Here is a 21,052-nt window from a genome sequence, read left to right on the forward strand (position 1 = left end):
CTGAGTTCCATGTACCTTCTAGTCCGTGCAACCCTATAGGCAACCGCAGGGATGAATGCGGAGTGGCGTGAGCCGGCTGAAGGCAGGTCTTGGCTGGCACCGTCGGTGTTTCTGTCCTAGGTAGATAAATGAACCCACTAAGGTCCAGGAGGGCAATGTGGGCATTTTGACAGTTGGGTGCTTCTGCTGAACAAAGTACAGGTGGAGATTTAATATCCAAGCATTCCAACACTTTCCGAAACATCTTCGGGTCGCACAACCCTGCCAATAGAGAAAGGACCAGACCAACTTATCAGATCGTGGCATGGTAAGTTTATAGATCTGTCTGCTTTGTTTTTATTTTGGGGATGTATCTGTGTGGCTGAGGCTCTTCTGAGGTGGTCTTTGAGGGCAGCAATGGAAAAGGAAGAAGGTTGGCAGGATGCTACCTAGGGTTGCCTTTGTGCAGCGAGAACAGGGTCTGGCTTACCTCTGAGTTCCAGAGCCTCCTGGCTGCTACTGAGAACCTGCAGGGTGGGCTTATTTATCCAGCAACCCCCTTTCCGACTGCTAGGGATCAGACTGCCATATCTGCCTCTTGCTAAATTGGCTGGAAGCCGTTTGTGCAGCTGATAAAGCAGTATCTGTATGTGGCTTATTTGCAGGCAAATCGTTTGTTCCTTAAATTATTTATTCACCTGGAGGCCCCGGCTGTAGTTCAGGACTGTGTATAATACTGAATTAGCCTTGACTGAACATGCGATTCCTTCCCAAAATGCAGGTGAAGAGGCTGCTAATGTCACACTCTTGGATGTGGGAGACGCTGTGGGATGTCTCCTAATAAGTCTCCCTACCGCAAGCACTGCAATCAGCATACTGCAGCCGGGCTGACCGCCAGCTCCTGATCTAACCATCACTTTTATATAGCTCACTGCGAATGTTCTCCAGCAGATTTATTCTCCTGGAAACTAAGCCTCTCTTCTTAATTATTTTTGCCAAAGGTATCAGGATTTCATGGGATACAGCTCTGAGCACAGACAATGGGGCTGAGGGTAAATGGTTCCCTGTATACATGCATGGGAACTCCCACCACGTGGTGGACAAGTGCAGAGGAGAAAAGATACAGAGCTGAGTTAATGTCTTCAGGCAAATGCACTCTGGGGTGAAGAGCAGATGTAAGAAGCTTAGTATGTGCTGTAGCTGAAATCAAAAGTGTGCGTGTAAAACGCCCGTAAAATCATCTCTTCTCTTGTTACCGGCTCTGTTCTTTGCCCAAGTCCAAAAGGATCTCAGATGTTGAAGAAATTATACCCCTGTGATTGCTTTGAAAGTCCAAGAAGTTCATTCACCATCCTGTCTCCCTCCACTGATCTCTTCCAAGATCATCCCAGTGCCAGTTACTACCTTGTGGATGTTGTTACCAGATTCTTGCTGTCCTTGGCAAGTATTCAAAGTGTTCTGCTGCCATAAGCAAATATTTACTCTGCTGAAGGATTTCTGATGGCAAACATACGTGTCCTGTTTGATTTTTGTATGTTTCAAGATTATTTCTTCAAGTTCAGGGAAGGAGTTTAAAGACTGTGATGGAGAAGTCTCTTTTCTTATAATTACTGTATAATATAATTACTGTATAATTACTGATACTGAGTATCAGAGTGGGTGTCACTGTGCCAAGAGCTCCAGAAGAATGATACTGTCTTTAAAGAAGAGAAATTTCATGAACAAAGTTTGTCCTCCTTGCAATTTCCCCCACTCCTGGGGCAGAAGGGCTCACTTTCCGTTTTCCCCTCTTCTGGGCAAAGATCTGTGAAAGCGAGGACTGAACTAGTTGCTGAGTGACCGATGACCTGTCCCGCTTGTTTTGGGGTCCTTCGAGCAATGTTTGAAGCTGAGCTAGCTCAGAGTGCCTTGGTTCGCACCAGCTAACTACGCTCTCCGTGGGAATGCGGAGAAAGGGGGAGAAACGTGAGTTACGGGTGAAACGAATATTCTGGTTTGCATCTCTCCGTGGTGGGTGGGACTATGAAACAGGAGTGTTCCTGAGGTGGGATCCACTGTCAAGGTATCCTAGCAAACGGCATCCTTAAGGATGTTAACGTATAACAAATGCAATAAAAGACAAATGACAAGAAGTCAAGGGACTGAGTTCCACTACCCTGAAAGCAACGGGGCGCTGTATCTCTTCCTATTTTTGGAGCAGAATGCTTTCACCTGGAGGAAGGGAGGCTGCAACCAGGCAACGAATGCGTGCAAGACACATGAACAACTCTTACTGCTCAAGAGAATGCATTTTTTTTTTTTTTTTAAGCTGGCTGTTAAAGACAGAGGGACCAATAAGAACAATGTTCGGTTCCAGTTTCCCTGGTCGCTGGAGGTACCTGTGAACTTTGCATTTCTCTGATAAACTCTAGAAATTGTAGTTGACTATTAACCAAATCCTGTAGTGTTCAAAGTAGCCTCGCAGTGTGGGAGGTTAATACTAAGCCAGCGACACATGGTATGCCTTACGCGTAGAGGGAAAGGAACTAACGTGCTCTGGTGGGAAAAGGGCGTCCTGTGCGCTGTCACAACCACAAATCTGAGAGGATGAACCTGTTCTCTGCGAACTGCAAAAGTGCCCCGAGCAAACCGGTCCGTGCAAGGTAGGAGGACAAGGAGCAGTGTTTCGGCCCAAGGGCAGATACGCAATCTGTGGCTGCAGGAGGGTTCATGCGGTTTGGTTTTACGGCTGTGGTCGTGGCGAACGCTCTCTCTGCTGTGGCTGCTCCCGCAGAATGCCCCGTTTCCACCAGCATGTGGCAGTTGCCAGGCGGCATCTCCAGCTGCACCGTCCACCGCTGCCCATGAGCCGCAGGGGGAAGGAGCAGCAGCTCTATTGCCGTAGACTCATCTTGTCCACGTACACGTAGCTGGGGGGAAACAGCTCATTTAACAGCTTTTGCGATAAGTCAGCCCCTCCTAGCTGGAGAGATGAGCCTGTTTCCCCCGTAGCTATGCAGCGCCTCTCTTTTGAGTCAAGATCCGGCAAAAGAAGATCTGACCTGGTGGCGACAGACTTGAACAAGGAAAAGAAAGAGAAGACACGAGGGAGTCACGCAGAGTAAGGGAATGGTGAGACAACAACAACTTGCTTCGGCCGATAGAGCTTGGCATTGATTGGATGTTTTCTGAAAAGTCACAGAGGGGGATTTTCTGCGTAGGGCGTTTCCATCCCCTGCGTTGTCTGTTTTGGCTATAAAAGCCTCTCCTCGGCATCTGCGATTCAAACACCAAAATGAAGTTGAAAGGAGAGAAGCAGGAGAGCTGCGAGGGCAACGAAGGTCCGAAGGGGGTAAGTACGCCAGACTCGATACTTGCACCTTCAGCCTCCCCCGGGGATGCAGGGCAAGCCGGGTGGGAGCTGCAGGTACTTGTAGAGGGAAGGAGAAGACCAAGATCTTCTAGGCTGCCGTATCCACAGCTGAGCTCACAGGGAGAGCAGAGACGCCTATGTTCTCAAACCCAGTTTGTCTGCAGTGTAGTGTTGCACCGAGTCTCCTGACTTCCCCTCTGTCTGCAGCTGACCTACCGTGTAACTTCTGCGTGACTTTCCCCCCCTCTGTGCTTGAGGGTTTTTTTTCTACTTTCTAATCAGTTTTAGGCTGCAGATGCTTCTGGATGGGGGCTGCCTTTCACAGCAGCATCTTTGCGGAATCTTGCACAATGCAATGCTCGCGTATGCCAGAAGTTTTCCTAAAATTGCTGAATGTGAATAATTAACACCAGTGGCTCTTTTGAGCTCCTGGGATTTGTTTAACGAGAGCAAGGCAGCCTGCTTTTCATCGCCAATGGGAGAATGTCAACAGTCTACTCCTAGAAAATGAAGCTGGAAGCTTCAGCTTCTTCCTGACCATCACTCTGAGATTGACTTGAATTTTGAGCTCCTGCAGCACCTTAACCTCTGCAGATCTCTGGAGGTGAGCTGCTAGAGCAGCTGAGGAATACGAGGAGTACCGGCAGTTATTTGGGCAACTGTTCAATTAGGGAAAAGACAGAACCTTCATGTGGGACTGGAGTTGTGTTGGGACATAAAACCTTGCAGACATTAAGGCTAATGATGGTGACAGAAAGTTATATATGTCTCAATGAAAAATTACTTTATTGACAGAGCAGCAATGAGATATATGATAGTGAGCTACCAAAAAAACCCCACCAAACCCTAAAAAAAATCCAAACCAACCCCAAAAGAGCTCAGTCAACACATTAGGGCCAGCCCGAGGACTGAAGAGCAGCTAAATTGTTGTGAAAATCAAGTTGCTTGAACCCTGAGGGCTGTGTACCAGCAAACGTGGTTGGTGTCTGATCCTACTCCGGATGGCAGCTTCACCTTTCTGTTTAAGTGCAAAGTGCTGCTCTTAGACCCCACAACCAAGCCCTCCCTGAGCTACTTGGATAAGTTCTAATTGGCTTCAGTGGCAATCGGATTAGATCCATAAACAGCTTCATCCTGAGATGCGGGAGGCAGAGCAAGCCAGCATGTCAAAGCAGAACAAATGAACAGGAAAGGGATTTTGCCACTTCATGCACAATCTCTTCTTTTTAAAGCTTTCCTGTGCCAATATCCTGTGTTATTTCACCAACCAATTTGCATGTTGGAAAAAGAATAATTGCATACAACTTTTTTCCCTGCGGGGTGGTATTTTAAGCACGGTAACTTAAAAATTATTCATCATCCAAATGATCCATCGATACCAGGAAAGAGTAGAAGGAATTACTGTAATGACTGTGTGTAAATCAAGCAGAACAAAATGACTTATAATGAACACAACCCATTGGGCTTTCTTCATACAGCAACATGAAGTGAAAAACACAGAAAGCAAGTCTTAGGGTATTTCATCGTTTTTACTGAATGCCATGTATGCCTAAAAGCCAAAGCTTCTTCTAAGGTGGTGGTTGTGTGTTTTCTTTCCCCGCTGCAGAAAATGACACTTTCGCTTGCGTTGGTAGCACTGATATCGGCGTTTGGATCTTCTTTCCAGTATGGCTACAACGTGTCTGTGATCAATTCTCCAGCCCCGGTAGGTTGGACTGTGGAGTGGACCATGACCTGGGAACAGGTTTACATACGAAACAGGGCAGGAGCGTAGCAGTGGGTTACGGGTGTCTCTGGGCAGCCGCTGGTACCTCTCCGTGCTTTGACTCACCGGGCAGCCGGTGAGAAGTGGTTCCCCAGGAGAGGACAGGGGGATGTTAATCTGTTCGGACTTTGTACCCAGCAGAGCTGGGGCACGAGGAACGCCTTCCCTTCTGGAACCAGGCAAATCTTATAAGGCAGGATAGCTGGTCGTAACAGTTATCTAGTCCAGGCTTCTCCATCCCTCTCTTGCATTCATTTCCCAACTCAGCTATTCTGGATTTTATCAAGGCTTTTGTGTAAAGCTTTATGGCATTTGTCAACTAGCTTTTACAGCATGAAAATCTTTCTTACTGTGCTAAACATGCTCTGTATTTCATTCCAGTACATGCAGGACTTTTACAACCAAACCTACTTCAACAGGAGTGGAGTCCCTATGGACAGTGGCTTCCAGACGTTGCTCTGGTCCCTTACTGTGTCCATGTACCCTCTGGGTGGCTTGTTTGGGTCCCTCATGGTGTGGCCTCTGGTCAACAATTGTGGCCGGTACGTGACAGTGGTGTTTAACATCCTTCACCGACAGTTTGCTGGGTTCAGATAAGACTTGCCTCACTGGTCACTCCGGCTTGCCAAGCCCGTCAGGAGCACAACTGTCACGCGCACCGTGATTGTGAGGCAGACGGGCCAGTGATTAGTTGCTGGACTCAGCAATATGTGTCGTCTCCCGTGTGCAGAAGAATTTATATGGCCTCAGCATGGTCAAGGCCGGGCTGGGCGCTGGGCGCTGCGCCAGGTAGAGCGCAGGGATGAAAGTCCTGGGCTGGGATTTGAGATCGGGCCCTGATCGGGTTTCCCGAGAAACTTCAGTTCCGTCTTGAAGCCTTCATTCCCTGCAGGAAAAATGGGACAATCGCCATTTTCTCTTTGATTAGTCTTTGGGACGGTGATTCATTTGGGTTTTGGAGAGTGTAACACAGAGGGGCTCTATCTGCTCTTGGGGCCTTAGAAAAAATAAACTGAATCTGTTTCCTTTTCTATTACTTTGCAGAAAGGGCACTTTGCTGATAAATAACCTCTTCTCCATTACTGCTGCAATCCTTATGGGAACCTCAGAGCTAGCAAAAACCTTTGAAGTAATCATCCTTTCGCGTGTTATCATGGGAATATATGCTGGTAAGCAAGAGGTTGGATGGTAAAAGGAGAGCAATAAATTGTCTTCTTGGCTATGTAAAGGTTTTTTATTCTCACAACAGATGGTTTCACAGGTAGCACATTTTAGCTTTGCATCTGCATAACAATGCTGTATTTGCCTGAATAACAGTTGTCATCATGTTGCAGAAGTACTAAAGTAATAAACAATGGCAGCGAGACTGGAAATTAAGATGTGCAGCGGAGACGTGTGTCTGTAGATGCAGCCATCCTCTGTAATAAGCATCTGCTACCCACTGGAGCTCCAACAGCCAGGAAACCTGATGATGATAACCTGTTTTTTCCCAGACATCTTAAAGCAGATAGCTTAGCTTTTTTTTTTTTTTTTTTTTTTGCTTTATTTTTTTGCTTTTTAACATAATCGGAGACAGAATAATCCTTCTAACTCAAAGAGGTTGGAGACAACGCCAGATCCAATAATCCAGTCCTGGAACTGCCTGTTCTTCCTGCGGGAGAAAAGAAATGTTAAAAAGGAGAGCGAAGGGTTCAGAGCCGCTGGATTTCCCGCAAAGGCAGCGGGAAGCCAAGGAGAAGGGGGTGTGCGAGTTGCTGGTGTAAGTGGCTGTATGAGAGCTACAGTGATACGGAACCAACAGGAAGGAGCGTGGCCGGGTGCCCCATGCCGTACTGGACTGAGTGCGTGCAGATAAGGGTCCTAACAGCATTTAGGCTCAATTAATTGCCTCGGGGCTGGTGAGACTGACACGCTCCATGTTTTATTAGTGAGTTGGGAATATCCTGTAAAGATAAAATGAGAAAACAAGAAACTGACATAAGAAAAACAATGGGATCTGTACCATGCAGCAATTGCAGTTGGTGAGCTAAGGCAGGGAAGTTATCTAGTCTGAAGGTTCTGCTTTGGCTTTTGACTCTTCTAAGCCTGGCAGCTGCTCTCAGCACGGCTTCTCTGAATAAATGCTAAGGGACCTGTGAAGTGTGATCCCTCTTTCCAGTTATTTATAACCGACAAAAGAATCCGGACTGGCTGTCCTCACTTGCCCTTCACAGCTTAACCTCGCTTGCACTGTGGCCACGGTGTCTGGGGAGGGAAGGTGCTGAGCCAGGCCAGCCTGCTTCAGCCTTTGGTAGGACCCACGCGTCGCCCTTCCACGGCAAAGGGCAGCGCCGGTGCTGGTAGCACCGCTGGCAGCCGTGCTGGACGCAGGGCCCCTCTGGGGCAGGGCTCAGGCAACGTAGCTCTGGACCTTCAGAGCCACTGTGACCTGAGTGCAGTAGTCCCGGAGTCACCGCTGGCGTGTTTTAATCTGGGCGGTTAAAAGGCTGGTTATAGTGCGAACCTAAAACACTACACCTCATGAGTTTTATAATGTTTCGTAGTTGCTTTAAGACTTGTTTCCAGACGTTTTGGCTCTTGGATAACAGCTCAATCACCTTTGTCGCTCCAAGCTCCTGGAGGCTAGGAACTTTAGGCATGCAAGATCAGAGTCTCGTGTGGTCATTTGACTCCAGGAGTTTGGGTTTTGCATGCTCGGGTCTGCAGTGTCAGCGTGGGAGCTGGCAGCTCTCTGGGGTTACTGTGGGTAATGTTCCTCAACGCAGCGTTCCTCAAAATAACCTGTCTCCTGTTAAAGTAGAAATACCTATTCCAGCATGTGCCTGTAAGAGATCTCAAACCAGCAAAGCTCTCTGCAAAATGTTACTGAGCAAATAAAGGAGTAGGGAATTTCTGGAAGCCAGCAAGGAGTCGCATCCCTCCACCCTCATGCCAGCTTGTTTGGATACTAATTTCTGTTCTTTGGTCTCACGTGGGAAAAAGGAATCTTATTAAAGCTGGCGAGCGTGCTGACATCAGGCTGCTGCACATCTAACCCTGTTCTCTAACTACTAGGTCTGGCTTCCAATGTGGTTCCCATGTTCCTTGGAGAAATATCCCCCAAAAATCTGAGAGGTGCTATTGGGGTAGTACCCCAACTCTTCATCACCCTTGGGATCCTTGTCGCTCAGGTCTTCGGTCTCAACAGCATCCTCGGGAATGCCGAAGGTAAAGCCCTGGCTCGGGGCTTTTCTGTGGGCTCCAATGGGGAAAGATTTCTCACGGTTGTCATCTTGTCTCCCTTGTTGCAGGCTGGCCCGTGCTGCTGGGGCTCACTGGGATCCCATCGCTAATTCAGCTCCTTACACTGCCCTTTTTCCCTGAGTCTCCCAGATATCTCCTGATACAAAAGGGCGATGAAGAGCAAGCACGACAAGGTACAATATCAGCCTTTAGTGAAAGGGGAGGTGGAATGGGATAGATCTGATTGTTGGGCATGACCGACAGTGACAGTGAAGCAACTGAGTGTGAAATTCTTCATTGATGTGCTGCTGGTGGATGGAATTCCTGCAACATTAGTCCTTTCTCTGCATATGTGAATCCCTGACATGGGGATATGTAAACAGTATGGTTTACATACTGTTCTGTCTTGATTAGAAGCAGGAGAGCTCACTGTAGACCTGTTGTCCGGGGTCCATAACTCCCTTTCTTCTCCCAACTAGCCCTGCAGAAGCTGAGAGGCTGGGGTGATGTGGACGATGAGATAGAAGAAATGCGCCAAGAAGACCGGTCTGAAAAGGAAGAAGGACAGTTCTCTGTACTCAGCCTGTGCACCTTCAGAGGCTTGCGATGGCAGCTCATCTCTATTATTGTCATGATGATGGGCCAGCAGCTCTCCGGGGTTAATGCGGTGAGTGGGGAGGCGTGTGGGAAAGGCCAGCGGGGTGAGTAGTAAAGGGATGGGACCTCAGAGTGGGTGACGTGGGGCAGTGCTGACACAGGAGCTGGAACCTAGGACACGGGAGTGCCTCTTCATCAGGGACACTGGTGATGCATCACACTGTGGTGGTTTGACCCTGGCCGGTACCAAATCCAATACGCGCATGTACTAGATACAGGGTCAAGCTGTCCTGTGAAGGGGAGCTTGGATGTCTTTAGAGTAAGGTGCTTGTGCCTGGATCCAAACACCAATGTCTCCAGAAATTAAAGAATTCAGTGCTCGGGCTTCTGTGCACCAGTTCCAGGATGTAAAAGCAGCCAAAACGGGATTCCTGTGTTCTGCCTTCAGCCACGTATAAACAAACACAGCTGTGGTTTTGCTGCAGGTCTTCTACTACGCAGACAGAATCTTCCAGTCGGCCGGTGTGGATAGCAACAACGTTCAATATGTCACTGTGTCGATAGGTGCCATCAATGTCGTCATGACTTTGCTTGCTGTAAGTTTCTATCGGGCCTTTCTGAGGCTTCTCCAGTCTCCCCTGTCCGTCACTGTTTAAATTAAGTTGTGTTACGTACACATCCTGTGAGCTGCTTTGCACGACAGCTGTCCTGCGGTGTCCCTTGGTTGAAGGCACCTATGCTAACCAAAGTGATTAATCGTGCCGATTTCTCACGTGCCGCAGAAGTGTTCAATCTCTGGTCTGCAGGCTGATATGCCCTCCTTTTGCTGCCCAGCATTACCATGGGGTAACCGTGCCCAGTGTTACCACGTGGGGCTTCCCCGCAGTTCTCGCTGGGACTGGGTACTGAAGAATGGCCTCCCTACTCTCTGCGTTATTGACACATGCAGCTTTTTGCAGTTCCTGGGGGATTTCGTGCCCACACTCCATCAGTAGATGGTGGAAATTGGACTGAATTTCTTAAAAGACAAAGACTATCTTAATAAATTTTGCTGGAAAAAGAAGTGCTGTGCCCCAGGTGTCTGGGCTCACCCTCTTCTGTCTCGTTCAGGTTTTCATTGTGGAATCCCTGGGGAGGAGGATCCTTCTCCTTGCTGGCTTTGGGTTGTGCTGTGTCTCCTGTGCAGTGTTAACTTTGGCCCTCAATCTCCAGGTGTGTAGTTGAAGGGCTTGGGTGATCCTACCCATGCATTTTGGGACCTTCCAGGGAGCAGACCGTTGGTATATCTTGAAGTTGCTTCTACTCCCTGGTGGGAAGGGGACAGTACGAAAGGTCTCCGTGCTTGTATATCTACCTAAAGTAAACCCGGGAAACTGTGATCCTGCTTGTCTGAATACTGCTTCCAGTGCATCCAGATAATACCCATTGTGTCCATTTGTTGGAGGCAAGGATCATACCCAGGCTATGATTTTTGTGGCAAAGTATGGACATATCTGGCAATGGCGGGTGACGCTGGCTTGGAAATGCCTTCAAATCTTACTGCACATAGTGCCTTTAATGTGTTGGTGGTGTTCAGATAGGAACAACATCTAACCTGTGATTAAATTCTTCACAGACCACCGTCTCATGGATGTCTTACCTCAGCATAGCGTGTGTCATTGTTTACATCATCGGACACGCTATTGGAGCCAGTAAGTATGCACAGTTTAGTCCAGTCCCCTCCACAAGCTGGGTAAAGCCAAGTGTTATGCTAAATTTCAAATCAAAAGCTTTATGGAGCTAATCCAAGGAGGCAAAACTTCTTCTTGGTGGTGTGGCCATGCACCCTGTTGATTGCGTTCCGGTGACTTGCTGGCTGTGTCCGTGAGGCAGGGGAGCATTTGGCTTTCAGGAGGGAAAGCAAAGGCACAACTGTGCTTGTGCCTGAGAGGCCCCCAGCGATACCTGGAGCAAAATTACGCTGAGATAGCCAGCCCTACCAACTGGGCAGAGATGTTGCGTGCTTGCAGCTACAGGCAACAAATCGAATCCGAAGCAACTCCAATGATACGCGTGGCCCTGCAGATCGCTTTGCAGAAAGGAGATGGGCAGATAGGTGTGGGTGTTGGAAGGGCTTAGTCCTGACTCAGCTCCTTAGCGTGGTGGAGTTGTCCGGTTAGCTTGGAAAGCTCTGCCAGACCCTTGCTGGATGTACCAATGTGGGTTTGAAACTCCTGTAGAGGTTTCATTGGCAGATGGAATTACATACAACCTTTCCTTTTCCATTTATGCCATCAGGCAGATTCAAGCACCGGGGGGCAGGGAGATGGCTGATAAATAGCCAGGGAGACCACCAGGCCAGCTAGACCTGTGGCCTGACCCCGTTAATGAGAACACGGTCTGATTCTGCTTAGCCACGCCATGGGGCGGCAGGGCACGGGCTTGGGGGTTTGTCCCACCAGTCATTTTTCCAGCACCTGCATGTGTTGGGGTGTTTCTCTGTTTTTTGAAGAAGCAATCACTTGCTTAGTCGCTGCTCGCAGGGTGCTCTCTGGAGAGACGGTTCGTGTTTATCAACCTTATTTTACAATTTTTGCAGGAGATGGGTTTGTGGTTAGGGTGCAGCCATAGGAGAGAAGAGGTTGATTGCTGTGTGTGAGCATAGGAAGGTCATTTGTTTGCCCTGTTGTTTTTTTTTTTTTCTTTTTTTTTTAATTTAATCCCTTATTTGGTATATTGGTGTTTCTAAACACCGGTAATTTAGAAACCAGTGCCTGCCACTGAAATGAACAGTGTAATCTAGGAATTCGGAGTGGAGGAATTGCCTTTGGGGTTTCCAAATGTGCAACTACCTTCCAGGTCCAATCCCCTTTGTGATGATCACCGAGATGTTCCTGCAGTCATCCCGGCCTGCTGCGTTCATGGTGGGTGGGTCTGTGCACTGGCTATGCAACTTCACCGTGGGGCTCGTGTTCCTCTACATGGAGGTAAGACACGATCACATGACAGGGCAAGACTTCAGCTTAAAATTAGTATCTTCACCCCTGTGTTCTTCTTAATCGCGAGAGCCGTAAGTGCCCAAGTTGGTTCCCAGTATCTCTATGCAGGATTACTTACTAAGGGCAAGAAACAGATATTAATCAGCACTTCTTTATCACATCGGTCTGTAGCACATGCTTTGAAAGCAAGCTGTTATTTTTCCAGGTGGATGTCTGATCCTGAATTCAGGATCATGGAAAAGGCTGCAAATTCCCTGTCTTCCATCTTAGCCAATTTTAGCTGTTGATCTCTAGGTCTCCAGTTCAAACTGGTCCCCAGCAGTAGTGACCCACGGGTTGTTGCAATTGCTGATTTTAGCCTGTGCAAAGGGAGCTGGCGAGTTTAGTTTGATTTACGTAACAGCCCCTCACCCTTCTTTTCCAGTAAATCCGTGGTGGTTTCATAAATCCATGCTGGTGGTATGGGAAGACAGAATCTAGAACCACCTCTAACTTCTAGTTGTTCAACTTAAAATATGTGCGCATCACTATCGCTGTGGCTGCATTTTTTATAGCTATTGCAGGGTTCAGCATGTCCAAATCCTGTAATGTATGCAACTGGAGTATTCCTCTGATCCCTTCTCTGTCTTCTTTCATTGCCCCTAGGCTGGACTGGGGCCCTACAGCTTCCTCATCTTCTGTGCCATCTGCCTCGCCACTATAGTTTACATCTTCTTTATTGTTCCTGAGACGAAGAACAAAACCTTCATGGAAATCAACAGGATCATGGCCAAAAGGAACAAGGTGGAGATTCAGGAAGACAAAGAGCTTAAGGATTTCCACCCTGTCCCAGGTGGGCAGAGAAAGAAGTCAGAATCCTCCAGCATTGAGCTGTGACCCAGCTCAGTATTTGGCCTGGCCCATAGGTTGTTCAGGATTTGTTCAGTGGGAGAACAAATGCATCGATTCATCGTTTGATACTGATCTTCATTCAGACCTTCTGCAAACTTCCCACAGCAGAAGTTTCCAAATAACCCATTGTGTCTTGAGAGTGTTCTCACTGTGAGTAATTAGAAGGACCATTCAGCCTCATGGCATAGCCACTGCCAAGACAAATTGCCCATTCGTGGTATTTGTCACAGGGAAAGGGCAACATCCTCAGCCAACTCAGTTCCTGTGGTCAAGTAACCTATGTCTAAGGTGATGGATGCTCCTGATGTCCTGATTGACACATCTCAGGTGACATAGGCCAGCACTTGGGCTGGGTTGTGTTCAGTCCTGTGCAGGGAGTGCATTATATTCCTCTGAGGAGCTGTCTGAGAGTCCATCATGAGTCATGGCACCAGCCTTTGGTGCTCTGGGGTGGAAAGAGTATCAGTTGTTCTGAGGTGCTTTGTTAGATGGGCTGATAATGGCATTTATCCTGTCAACACTTGTTCTTCCTTTGTGTGCTTCAAAGGACTGCTAAACTGGAAATGCACATCATTATAATCTCACCCCTGCCTTGCTCACCCCACTCTCTCCTTCAAATCAAAGCTAGTCCTCAACTGTTGCTGATGAGTCCTTCCCAAGCCTTACCTTTGAGGTTAGCACTCCTCCATCTGGCTGATGCTTATTCACAGCCAATTTATACCCGGTTGTTTCAGGGTACCCTAGTCTTTGAGCTATTTAGCTCATTTCACTCCCTAATGTTTACACTTCCGTTGCCAAAGAGCAACAGTCCTTCTCTTAATCCTTTAATAATCCCCCGTATCTCTACCGTGTACACATGAGCCAGTTGGAGCTCCTTTGTCCCCCAGAGGTACGTGGTATTGAACTCAGTAAGAACCTCCCTGCTGCGTTGTGGGAGTCAAATTCGGGTCGATTCCTGTGCAGTGGGCTGCAGGTTGGAGCCTGTGTTCGCAAATGTGTCCAAACTTGTCTTTAGTTTCTCACATTGGGTTGCTTAAATTACCACTCTCGGGTACTTGAAACAACTTGAAATCTTCAAACAGTTCAGAGCTTGGTCCTCCTACTGGTTTCTGGTTGTGTCCCATTCCACCTGCAGGGTAAATTGGTTTGGAAAAGCTCTGAGTCTGAACGACTGGTGCTGAATCTCAGAAGAAAGTAAAGTGCACACTGATAAAAATAGAGGATTTCTTAAAGTATTTATTAGTTTAAGGGGTTTGGGGTTAATTATGGCATAATTTAACATGGGGAAATTCAGTTTAATTAATTATGCAAGGCTGCTGCCCTCTGTTTTGAAAAAAGCAGAATTGTTGAACAGCCTGGCATGGATTTTGTTGTTGATGAATATAGCCCTTCACATGATTTACTTTAACTTTAGAAGGTGAGTTTTATACTTGCTCTCAAGCTTGTGATGTACACATGTTGACAAAGAAGCTGTTTCCATGCTCAGTCTCTACATCCATTTCCAGACAAGAAAGCGTGCCACTGATGGAAGCACAATGGTTGTGTGGGACCACACTCCGTCCTGCGAGGGCTTTACGTACCCTTGCCTATGTGATGCATCTGTAGGGGAAGGGGTGGTGACTTGATGGTGAGAAATGGGAAAGAAGGACGCGTGAAGGGAAGATGGTGAGAAAGTGAAGGACGTGAGAGACATTTTACTTGAGAAAGCGGCTCCTTTGCCCAAAGAGAGTAGCTTCTTGGCAGGTAGGAAGATCTATGTAGGGTGACCTAAGTCAAACTCCTAGGAGGGATGTGACAATACAAGGTGTTGGTCTGTGCCAAATTCCACTCTGTTCTTTGCCTCTCTCCCACTGATGGAGGCTTTGCTGCCACGTACCTACTTGGAAAAATGACCTGGAGCACTAGCAGGCGCGTAGTGAGCCTATACAAAGCAGAAGGAGAAACAAGCAAATAAAGTTTTCCTCAGTTTCCCCAGCAAGCAGTTTGGATTCTTCTGCTGCCTTAAAAAAAGAAAAAAGTTGGGGTCACTGACAGCTGGTGTCAGACTCCAGAACCACCCCTCCCAAGAGGGTCATGGAGGTTTCTCCCCATGCTATGATATCTCCCTTCAGTTGTCCTGGTTTGCACAGCGCAAGTGCCCGAATATCTGCAGGACTGAGAACTTGGCTCCACAGGTTCACATGAGTCATCCACCCTGCAAAACCGTTGGAGAACGTCCCGAGAAGAGTGTCTCTAGCTTTCCCAAGGACAAGAGTCCCTCCAGCCTGGCTCACATACCCCTTCTGGATACTCTTTTCTCTACCAGCTGCTCCATTGAGCCATAAAATGGCCATTCCAGACTGGGAGGCCCACGCCATGCAGTAGTGCAGCCAATTTTGTGCCCTGTGGTACAGGGGGAAGCTGATGAAATGGCCTCCTATCCACAATCCCACATCTGTGCCCACGGTCATCACCAGCTCATTATCCCTCTCCTGTGTGGAGTAGGAGAGAACGGTCTGACTGCCAGTGTCCTGGGCTTTTGCCCAGAAACATAAGGTGAAGGCTTGGAGAGACATGTCGAGGAGGGGACGAACAGTCACAAAACTCTCAATGTTTTCCACAGGGAAGTAGAAAGCTGGAAAAGTGCTGGATTTAATACCTGAAATAACCAAAAAAAAAAAAAAAAAAAGCCAGCTGTTAGATTTCCTGCTGGGCTTATAAATCAGCCCAAATCCTGAAGAATACACCCAGAGGAACTGGTGAGGCTCTGGCAGTCTTGGCTGTCTTGAGCCACAGTTACTGGCACGTGTCATACCGACAGGGAAAGGGGCTTGAAATGATGAAAACACCCAACTGTTTGGGAAAATTACTTCTCCCCCCCCCCCCCCCCCCCCGCCCCCTTCCTCTTGTCTCACCTTGTGTAAAACAGAGACAATGATTATTTATCCTAGGGGAACTGTGAGCCCAAATCTCTGTTTGTAAAAACGTGCTTACATGTTGCAGGAAAAAGCGGGAGTTGCTGTGAGAGTGGCGAGATTAGAGCTAGCTTTAACGATGCTCTAGTTGAAGAATTTCCATCAGCAAGCCTAGATATGGGACAAAATTCTATCTGCACGTATCGGTATCAAACCTGTTCATGATTTAGGCCATCAAGGACAGCAGGGCATGGGCTCTTTATCCTTGGAAGGTCAGCTGGACTCAAGAACAGATGTGTGTTTCTTACCCATGTGGCTCACTCCATTCAGCAACTCTCTCTTCATGTCTTGGAGCTGCACCTGGATTTGTTCCAGTCTGAGGTTGAATTCTTCCGATTGGCATTGTTCTAGAGCAATCAGACAGCTGAATTTATAGACGGCCAGGACCTGCGCACGGTAGATTTTTTTTCTGCTTTCTAGTTTGTAGAAGGTTTGGGGGAAAACCTTTGTTTTAAAAAGGAGAGCCTTGCCTCCCTGTGGTGCCCGGCTGATCAGAGCCGTTTCTACAGCGGTTGGTGTTCCTCACCCGTATGGATGCAGACGCACCTGAACCTAGTATTCTCACGTGGTGCCAGGTAGCGCCACTTGTCCTGGGAGTGCTGTGTGACACCACTGCGGTCAAAACAAGGGGCTGGCACACAACCTACAGCCACCACTGTGCTGTTGGAAGCAAGATGTGGTGGCGCATGGACCATCTCCAGCTGGGACACTGCTGCTCCTGGGAAAGGTGATCTCCACCATGCCTAGCTTAAGTGATTTGCAACCTAATTCTCTCCAGGGAGGTTTCTCGCCCTTCTGAGGGGAAAGCCCGGGTCCTGGCTGCTGACTGCCTTTACCTTGGGTGAATTTGGCTCTGAAGGAGGACTCCACCACCCGCCCGTTGAGGGGCTGAGCATGCCGGTAGTCGTTGCGCAGCGTCCTGTTTTGCCCGTCCAGCAAGGTGTTCTCCAGGAGGCTGATCTGTGAGCGATGCGGGTTTATTATGGAGGGAAACGGGAACAGCAGTTTTGCCTAGAAGTGCAGTGCAGATCCTGCAGCTCAGGATTGAACCGAGCAATTTCTTATAGGGGATCCCACAGGGCCTCTGGCTGAGTCTCAGCAAGGGAAAGGAACAGAACACCGGGGCTCTTATCAGCTAATTCATGATAAAGGTATTTAGCCTGAAGGAAGTTTTTAACACCTGCCTGATGATCTGCATGGATGGAGATTTTTGCTGCTATATTTGTACTGTTTACTCACAAGCGCCTACCAGCCTTCCCCATGCCAAAAAAGAGTATTTCTTTTTCAAGCGAGAACACATCGTGATCCTCCACTACTGTAGTCTCCGCTTTACCTTGTTCTTCTAGAAAAAGAAAATGTTTCTGATGCTTCTTTATTATTAAGGAAGATGAACCACTCTGCAGGACTCCGCAGTAAGCTTATTTTACTCGTGTTACTTTTTCCCTGCTGAAGCCTTTGTCCTGACAAGGCGGGCGGAGGGGATAGAAGGGAGTCCCACCATGTGGCAGTGTTCAGCTGCTGGGACAAGCAGGGTTCCTCTGCCCACCCCACAAGGTCCTCTGTGTGCCTCTGCGGGAGCCCGGACGAACCCTCTCCTGTCACGCGGCCACAGCTCACGGCAGGGCGCTCCTGAAATGATCCTAAGTGTAGACAAGAAAAATCCCCAAATACTCTTCTAAAAACGTGCCAATTATTCTGTAATTATTTTGACATTATAAATGGCCCTTTTATGGTTGGGGGAGGAGTTGGACTCTCTTGCAGCAGTTTTTGCCTTGCTGATTCTGACTGGTCTCTTACTTTTTGTAGTGCTTCAGGATGGTAGAGCTTAACTGAGCTTTGTTATCCCTCACCACACCTCAGGTAAACTGCTGCTGTACAAAAACCGGCCCTTGCTGTGATGTAGCATCCCAGCGTCATTACAGCCACCCGTAATTCCAGTTGCTTAGGAGTCTATCCCGAAAGCCCTACATGAGAAATGCCCTATTAGATCCTCTGTTCCCAAAAATCACTGGAGGACAGAAAAGGAAACTTGTGTGGAAAGGTGAAGCGTGGGCGAAGGAGAAGATGCCGTGTCTCGTAAACAGCTATCACTTACCTGTGTGTGCGACAGGACAATCGGGGAATGAAAGATGGTCCAGATCACACTCTCGGAGCAAGGTGGGGTTGTTAGAGAGCCCTGGTACCTGTAGAAGTGTGAGAGGTTTTCTGGCAGCATGGCTTGGACATCCAGAGAAACGAGCTTTGTTGACTGACCTCAAAAGGAAAGAGAGAGCTGCGTTTGAGCTGCGTGGGCAGGGACGGCGTGGAGTTGTGCGTGGCGGAGGATGCTTGGCCATGTAACTGCGAGCAAAGCAGCAGCAAAATGTCTGTCCCCCGACCCAGTACGTACGTATGGGTTTTGAGAATATCAAGGATGGAGAAAGGCAGTCCCAGGTCTTACCTGCAAACCTGATTTTTGCCAGTTTGGAAATGAATTCGCTGTAGTAGGTATTCTCGAAGTGCCCGTCCTAAACACAGCATAGAAACTTGAAGAAAAGGTTAGTGACCTGCCTGTCCTTCTGTACTGCTAATCAGCTTGGGGCACTAATTGATGAAATGGGACGCAAAGACAACAACTGCTATCACAGATCTCTCGACAGGCTGGACAATCCTAGGCATTATACCGTATGTACACATAGATATCAGGTAGAAGAGTGAACTATAAGGATCCTTTTCCACCACCTCTAAATCCACACAACGTCAAGTGTTCCCACTTGCAAATCAGAGCGATGCCTTGAGGCACAGCAGGGAAAAGCCAGCTGCTAGAGCTGATAATCCATCTGTACTTCTTACAGGGTAGATTTTTCTGGGGCTCCCAAGTTGTATTGGCTGGTATCGCGTGAAGCCCAGATGGCATATGGGAAGAACAGTCCGGCTACAGCACAGCTTCCTCAAACTGGTGGCAGACATCATCCCTTAGGATAGTTGTGCAAACCCCATACAGGCTGCTGGTGTCTGGACTGCGATTATGGTATAAGCAGCGATCGCAGACTGGCCCCGCTCAGCTGCCTGGGTGTCAAACCTACCGCGTACAGGAAGGCAAGCACAGCCAGTCCGTTTGGTTTGTCTTTGGCTTCTTCAAAGCTTGAGTAGTCAGCTGAGTTGTAGTGGACGATGTGCAGCTGTCAGAAGAGAGCAGGGTCATTTAGCAAGAAGTGATAAATGGCTTCCTCGGTGCCTTACAGGACCCACTGCAGGCTGAAGGGAGCGTCACCATCCCAATTCCTGCTGCCTGTGCCTCACGGCACAGCCAAACAGACCTTTAGTTTGGTAGGTTTGTGACAAATGTGGAGGAACGACTCCATCTTTGAAGGATATTAGTGCTATTGCGATGGCTTTTCTTAGTCTTCTGTGCCAGCACCACCAGGCTCAGCCCTTGCGTTGCACCAACCACCTGCACTTACAGGAGCCCCGTTTCTCGCCCTTGCCTCTGCATTGCTTCCTGCATGCAGGCTTTGTGGGCTGCAGCTTCCCGTCTCCCAGTTGCCAGACTTGCGACGAGCCCTCCCTTCCAGCCCGCTCCGTTCACAAGTACCTCTGCGAAGTATCTCATCCCGTCTATGGTGTGTTCGGAGCCGCTGGTCTCCAGGTCCAGGCCACCCCAGTGCAGGTGCATCTGTACAGCTGTGTAGAGGCCTGGGAGCCCTCTGGAGATGCGCATGGTGGGTGGCAAATCAATCTGAACTGAAAAAGAAACAACGGATGGGAGACAGCAATGGGTGCAGCCCTGCGCATTCCTGTAGTTGCCCTTCTAGCGCCGAGTGCTCTCTGCCAAGAACACCCTCTCCGAACTAAGCCGGCACAGTGGCGGGCAGGGAACCAACTCCAGTGTGCAAGGAGAACCGCTGAAGCTTAAAGCCAGGTGCGGTTAAAATCTTTCCTGACCTCAGGCTCCTGTACCACAAAGCCACGGGCTGTGTCCGCAGACTTTGTTTCCATCTGAGCCGCTCTGGGTTTTCCCCTTAGGCACTATTAAAAGTGCTTGAAATGCTCATCTCTCGCCGAGTACGTCACATCTTGCAGGGCTGTGCACAGATTTGTTAACTGCTTTTTTTTTTCCAAAGAAGAGAAGGGGGTAGAAATCAACAAAGCGACTGGCCTCATCCAACCTGTTGTCATAATTTCACAGAATCATAGAATGGTGAATCACAGAATCATAGAATTTCCAGTATTCTGGACTCTGTGTCTTCTAGGAACGGGCATACTGGGTCAGAGCCCTGTAAATTTGTGTTAATGCTTGAAGGATTTGTAGAGGCAAATCTCTTTGCTTCTCCTTGCCGAGGAGTACTCACAAAGTGACTATGAAACACTTGTCTTCCCGCTAATGTACTGCCACAAATCATATATTATGTTAATAAATATGCCAAACCTAGGAGTGAAAATGGAGACTTGCTTCATCCTAATGAGAGCCCAGAGCATGGTATTAGAAATAGCACCTATCCTTGCAAAATGTAGCACAGTATATATGATTCATTAGTCATTTTGTGAGAGGTTTCTTTTGTTTTTTTTTTAAACTGTTGACACACAGACAAGATGAAAACGTCTTTCCTGGTAATATCCCAAAGAGTCTGGAGTGGGGGGGGGAAAAGCATCTACCTTACTTCTTATGGAAGATCTCTGCTGACTGCTTTCCATAATTAAGGTTATTTACCTCAAGTAGCTCACTATGGTTGCTACTTTCCGCAAAACACAGCCAGAGAATTGTGTTCTGAGCTTATGGGAAGCTTAAGCCTCCTGTAAGATATATTATGCGAATACTTTGCTGAAAGCACGAGGGTAGGTAACAGCCCTGTTCACACCAGTGACAGGTAGAAGCAAAGCGTGTGTGGAGAGCGTGACTGCTCAGAGCTGGAAGTGCCGTACTCCTGCTGTGCTCTGGGGATCCGCTGGGACTGCGCAGCGCGAACCGGAGCGCGGCTGCGCCTTCCTCCAGCGTTTCTGCCCTGCGATTCGGACCCTTGTCCGTTCCTGCCTTACACATCGCAGCACACGCAGCCAGCCTCTCTCTCTTCCCAATGCTGGCCTCTGCAGCGGATGAGTTAATGAAGAAGTTAATGAAGGCCACACTTGAGGTGCCAGTCCTTTAAAAAAAAAAAAATAAAAATCTGCTACCGGAGGAAGTTACACACACCCTTCATCGATGACTTTTTAATCTTCCAGAGCTGTGTGTGTCCTCCCTACCTACTACAAGACCAATCCTGGTTAAAAAAAAAAAAAAAAAAAAAAAAGTAAAAAAAAAAAACAACCACCTCCAAATGCCAAATACAAATGTTTC

General features: G+C 48.2%; 1 protein-coding gene across 1 annotated transcript; it reads left to right on the top strand.

Moving 5' to 3' along the window:
* Window positions 1-3,232: 3,232 nt before the first annotated feature.
* On the top strand, window positions 3,233-12,769 carry LOC309680022 (solute carrier family 2, facilitated glucose transporter member 5-like; the record flags this gene model as incomplete). The annotated part of the gene is made up of 12 exons (XM_082493507.1): window positions 3,233-3,310; window positions 4,938-5,036; window positions 5,478-5,638; window positions 6,141-6,265; window positions 8,151-8,303; window positions 8,387-8,512; window positions 8,798-8,985; window positions 9,401-9,511; window positions 10,026-10,127; window positions 10,531-10,606; window positions 11,754-11,881; window positions 12,539-12,769. Exons 1-12 carry the CDS (start codon window positions 3,254-3,256, stop codon window positions 12,767-12,769), a joined length of 1,557 nt encoding a protein of 518 aa, XP_082349633.1. The 5' UTR covers window positions 3,233-3,253.
* Window positions 12,770-21,052: the final 8,283 nt, after the last annotated feature.

This window comes from Vanellus vanellus (genome assembly GCF_965231255.1).
Source record: "Vanellus vanellus genome assembly, chromosome: 20".
NCBI classification, from domain to species: Eukaryota; Metazoa; Chordata; class Aves; order Charadriiformes; family Charadriidae; genus Vanellus; species Vanellus vanellus.